At 43.9% G+C, this 6,000-nt stretch overlaps 1 protein-coding gene across 1 annotated transcript in view; it reads right to left on the reverse strand.

Moving 5' to 3' along the window:
• Window positions 1-5,798, reverse strand: part of slc25a10b (solute carrier family 25 member 10b) — a 33,904-nt gene extending 28,106 nt beyond the window's left edge. The window contains exon 1 of the mRNA XM_060899209.1: window positions 5,433-5,798. Within this exon, the coding sequence (XP_060755192.1) occupies window positions 5,433-5,522 (90 nt within the window). The 5' untranslated portion in view covers window positions 5,523-5,798. The remainder of the gene's footprint in view (window positions 1-5,432) is intronic.
• Between the last annotated feature and the right edge of the window lie 202 nt (window positions 5,799-6,000).

Consider the following 6,000-nt stretch of genomic DNA (forward strand, 5'->3'; position numbering starts at 1 on the left):
CCTAAACCCGCCCAATCTGGCAACACTGCATGCCTTTCCGGTCAAGTGATTGTGATTGGCTTGTGGCACACCTAGCCAGCCAATGAGCTGCTTGTTTACAGATTCGCTCCCCGCATCGCAACCAGAATGGCGACCGCTTAAAAGAAATGAATGCTCTGCCAGTGGCGAGTGTGGACGTTGCGTGACTCGCAGAAGATTGTCGCAGGTCGGCGAAAAAATGACTTACTAATAGATATAAAAAATAAAAGTAATTTAAGTAAGTTTAAAATGTAATTTAAATAAAAAGTAAAGTATTCATAAATTGAAGTTTGGAAGCACCTCTGTTTTTGGGCTGAGGAGAAGTTTGAAAGGGTGTACCGCGATTCTGCCTTCTTGTATCGCGATACGGATCGTGGCTCTGCGTATCGCAATTTTGATTTCGATTTGCATATTGTTACAGCCCTAGTATAGACGCAGATTTCCTCCTTGAAAACGGTCGTGTAGACGCGGAAAAAAGTGAGAACGAAAATGGACTTTTGCATTTTTGTTTCAGACCATCCCCGTGTAAAGTGGGCCTAAGATATGGGGGGGGGGGGACGTCCCCCGAAAATTTTTTAATAACAACACGCAAACCCCTGCATTCTCGTGCATTCTAGTACTTATTTTCACTAAAACAAGTTATAACTTTTAAGCCTTTTTCTTTCATGTACATTAATGATTAACATGTCAAAAATATCAAATTTAATTCCCCGAGTTAATGAGTAATTTTCAGGAGTGCGTTTAGAAAACGTGGTGGTTTTCCTGCTGCACAGTTCAGTACTTTGAAAAAAAATCAAACAGTTGAAGGTAAACTCAGCAAAATCCCAAAACAGTGCTGTTAAACAGTAAAGGTCTGTTAGAGTTTCTAAAGCTTTCAGGTTTCAATGTTGGGGACGTTGAGCCTCGTTTATCAATCTTTTAGTAGAGTTGTGCGTTTGCAGAAGCTAAAGTGAACTAAACATTTCCAATTCAGATTTATGCGAGTTGAAGCCGATTGTTTACATTAGTTCGTATTGTCTGTAAATTTAAAACACACCAATGAATATCAAATTTCTCATGTAAATCAGGGGCGTAGGGTGTGTGTGTGTGTGTGTGTGTGTGTGTGTGTGTGTGTGTGTGTCACACACTGACTGGCAGCCTGAGTGCATTATGTAACAAAAAATAAATTACCATTGCTAGTTTTAGGCAGCTTAGAAACCGGCTCTTCCATTACTGCTGTTTCTTCCACGTTTCCTTGACATTGTGTTCTAGAAACGGCACTAAAACTCAGCTTCGAAACCACAAAATGCAACTTTGATGGAAAAAAAAATATATATATAATAAATTGCTGACCTCTCTTCACGTCGAAAGAAGGAGGAAAGTTTTGCTTGTTTTGACATGGCAAATTATTAACACGAGGAAATACTTGTAATTCATAACTAAAAAGCCTGCAGCTACACTGGCAGCTTGAACACGCTTTCTAGTGCGATTGTGTTGCACTTGTGCAGAACGGTGTCAGTCCTGCGCGCCTTAGCACGTGCACCTGAAGGCGCACCGAACGAGCTCCGGCACGCGCACCGTTAACAAAGAACACCTGTCTTTAATCAATGAACTGTGTTTGGGCTGTTTAAGGACCGCGCCCATGCAAGGACGATGCGAAGTATTACGGCGCGTCTAGGAACGCGAAAAATCCGAAAAATAAATACATTTCTCCATTTGGAAAACCGGAGATTTTCAAGAGTTTTGTCAAATATCCGGATTTGCGGGTATTTCGTCATCAGCGGAAAAAATCCAGAGGAGTTTTCATGAAAATCTGAAAATCCAGAACACTTTCATGACTATTTGTAGTAAAATGGTTTAGAAATGCAGTTACAGGGATGTAAAACTTGTGCACTAGTCAGTGACTGACAGTTTGTTCATAAAAACAGCCGCGAGGTTTGCTTCATTAAAAGCGTAAGATTTAAATTGAAAGACGTGCTGAACTCCCGAAAGGCTACCAAAACTTCCCTGGATATTCTTCAGGCATATTTACGAGAGAAAAACACATCAACGGACACCGAAAAACTGGAAAAGAGAGCAATAGGGGTTGTTTTACAATCAGGGTACGCAAGCTAAAAATCACATTTAACACTTATCTTCAATATCAAAAGGCTTAACTAAATAAACTTGGTTGTTTATTGTAGCCCTGTGATGGCTCTATTTACCATGCAAAAAAAAAAATATGTGGTGATAACGTTATTTTTGGTGAATGTATGGCAATATATGTCATATTTCGCAAAATTACTCGTGTCATTTAGGAAAAGTGCTTTTTTGACCACAAGTAGCTCCAAAAGGGATGCACTTACATCATTCTTCATACCATAAAACACATATTTGGTTCCATATCATTGGAAACATAGTTAAGTTTTAATGTTGAATGCCAGTAAGTTTTCAGACTATTTTGATCAAATTAGTGTCAAAAAAAAGTCCTCTCCGAGACAGCTAATTTTTCAATATAAAATAACATCTAAAATGATTATTTTCATCCTAAAATGTGGTCAAGATATTGGGACATAAATATTAGAGACAACTAACACAAAGCTTACAGCCAGCGTTGCCAGATACTGCTGACGTTTTCCAGCCAAAATATGTTCAAAACCCGCTAAAATGCACTTAAAACAGCCCAATCTGGCAACACTGCTTACAGCCTTATATTTAAAAGCACTGTGGAAGTAGCGGATTCTCATCTCATCTCATTATCTGTAGCCGCTTTATCCTTCTACAGGGTCGCAGGCAAGCTGGAGCCTATCCCAGCTGACTACGGGTGAAAGGCGGGGTACACCCTGGACAAGTCGCCAGGTCATCACAGGGCTGACACAGACACAGACAACCATTCACACTCACATTCACACCTACGCTCAATTTAGTCACCAGTTAACCTAACCTGCATGTCTTTGGACTGTGGGGGAAACCGGAGCACCCGGAGGAAACCCACGCGGACACGGGGAGAACATGCAAACTCCACACAGAAAGGCCCTCGCCGGCCACGGGGCTCGAACCCGGACCTTCTTCCTGTGAGGCGACAGCGCTAACCACTACACCACCGTGCCGCCCTGCTACCAAAAGTTTAAAAAAAAAAAGTTGATTAAATAAACTTGGCTGCATAAAACCCAATGTTTTGACTTTCTTCTTTAAAAACACTGAAATTAGCGAGAATTAGCATGTATTTCTCGTAATTGACGCAAGGTAATTGGGTCGTTCTTCTAGACAATAAAAGTTGATATTCTACGTTTCACCTCCGACCCTTGCCTATGACCTTTAAACACCGAGCCCTGGGGAAAGAGCACTCTGTGCATGCAGAAAAGCCCAAATTATGTACAGTAGACCCCCGCCTATTCGCGAATTCACATATTCGCGGGATTTTATATAGAACATATCTCCTATACATTCGCGGAAATCTCAGCGATTCGCGGTCATTTGTGGCGAACGTATCAAACGTTTACGCACTGCGACATTCTCGGACCCGAATGCTCGCTCGCTATTGGCTGAAGTTTGAATGGCGGGCTGCTGCTCATTGGCTGATACGAATGAGCGCATTGTACAGTACAGTCTCGCGGTTCCTGTAGTTCAGACTTGTTCACGTGTTGTGCGTTCTTGGTATTTTTGGATAATTTTTACACCCTACAATGGCTCTGCATCTTCTAAGGCTCCTGCCAAGGAACCGAAGTGCCAGAAGAAGGTAATGACGCTGCAGGAGAAGGTAGGACTTCTTGATACGGCATCAACGAGAGTACCATGCGGTACATAAAGAGCAGTTTTATGGGGGGGTTACAAGTATTCGCGATTTTGGCTTATTCGCGGCCATGTTCGGTCCCTAACCCCCGCGAATACTGAGGGCTTACTGTAATTGAAAAGCCTGACAGGCTATTTGGACTTGTTCTGTTTTTATTGCGAGAACTTTGACTTTGTACAGAACACTGATTTGCATTCGATCAGAATTCAGTACTGGTCAGTTCCCCCCTTGTAAAATCTATAATTGTTCCATCAAATGTGTATGTATAATAATAATAATAATAATAATAATAATAATAATAATAATAATAATGGCTTTTTTCATGGTCTATCAGATGCATTCCATTCTGCTCCTCGTCTTCGACTGGTTCAGCATCACTCGCTGAACGGAATGTATCTGACAGACCACCAAACCAGCCAGGATTATTTATGTGTATTGTACAGGATGATTATAACAGTTACTGTAAAGTGCATATTTATTATATTATGTAACGTCTATATTGTACATTATATAAACATATATACATTTTTCTTATATTATGTATATTCACACTCCCCCTCCCCCGTATCGCTACAGAGACACCGTCTGCCAGAACTAAATTCCTTGTGTGTCGTTAAACACGATTCTGGTTCTGGCTCTGGTTCTGAAATGCGCCCGTCCACACTAGTACATTTTTGTCAAATCCGCATAAATACTTTATCGTTTCGGCTTCGCGTCCTGACGGATCTGGCTTTTTCGAGGTGTGAAACCGGTATTTTTTGAAAACGGGTCCCAGAGTAGGAAAATCCTAAAACGCCGGATAGCCCGGAGTCGTCTGGACGGCGAATGTGGAATTTTTTCAGAAATGATGACGTATAAGCCCCGTCTCTCTAACCTTTAATCTCAGCCGCCACCGCTAGACGCGTCATAACAACAACGATGGCGGACTACAGGCTTGCGCTCGTACTGCAGAAACGTCCAATGTGACATGAAGTAGAAGTTCCACACAAAATACTCTCCTCTTCCTCTCAGAGTCGCGCTGGCCACGATCATCATCTTCTCGTGTTACGAGCTTGTTTGTAAACAGCGCGTGACCTTTATGCGCATGCTCCCTGGCTTCTCTTCCGGTTTTAGTGTATTGGTGCGGCGGCGTCACAGCGCCACATACAGGCCTGGCATATGTACTACAGCGTTTTGGGTCGTTTTCAGTGAATCTGTGCAGACGCAGATATTTCCGCCATGTTTACGGAGATTTTTTTCAAAACGACAGCGTGAGGCCGTGATGTTTGCTGTAAGAACACCTGAACATTAACGTGGCGAGTTGTACGCAAATATTCCTTCGACGTTTTGGCGAACTTAAGGCTCTGGACTGTCGGACACCTGCGCGGTCTTTAGCGACAGGACGCCGCCGTATTTGTTAGCCAGACTTTGAGTGCATCATTCTATTTGAAAAAAAAAAAATTAAACGGCTTCAAATCACCAAAATGACGATAAAAATTCTTCATGATTTTTTTTTTTTAACGTTAATACCTGACCTTAACGCGCATGCGCAAAGTTGCTGAAGTGAACCCGATGGGAGAGTGAGAGCGCGAGCCGTGTGGATAACGGATACCGGTATTTCGGGCTTTTGGCCTCGGTGGCCTTCCACAACACGGCGCTGTGAGCGGAAGCGTCGCGCGCTCACCTTGAGCAGGTCCAGAGGGTGCGTGCAGCACGCCGCTCCGCACGAGGCGATGCCGCCGAAGTACCAGCGCGAGACCCGTTTCTCCGCCATGCCTCCGCGTCACGCTGACAGTGAGATACCGGAAGTCGGTCCCGGTGCGGTCAGAACGCGCTCTGCTCCCGAGTGAAGGCTCGCGCGCTGCTCACACAGCATCTCTTGTCGCAAAGTTCACCGGCGGCCAATAACCGGCGCGCGCTCAGGGACGGCCCCTTGTGCGCGCATGCGCGTGTCCGAAAACTCCAGTGATAGCGGTTGACCCGCGCGCTGCTGTTTCCTCTCCTTTCTTTCTAACGTGTTACAACGCGCGCGCGACCCGGCTACTTCCGGTTCCTAGAAATTCCGCCCATGATTTCTTAAAGGGCCAGAGACACTATAATACAACAGCAGCGCTGTGAACATTTCCACCACAGACAACCATTCACACTCACATTCACACCTACATTCACACTCACACCTACACTCACACCTACATTCACATTCACACTCACACCTACATTCACATTCACACTCACACCTACACTCACACCTA

This window comes from Neoarius graeffei, chromosome 18 (assembly GCF_027579695.1).
Source record: "Neoarius graeffei isolate fNeoGra1 chromosome 18, fNeoGra1.pri, whole genome shotgun sequence".
NCBI classification, from domain to species: domain Eukaryota; kingdom Metazoa; phylum Chordata; class Actinopteri; order Siluriformes; family Ariidae; genus Neoarius; species Neoarius graeffei.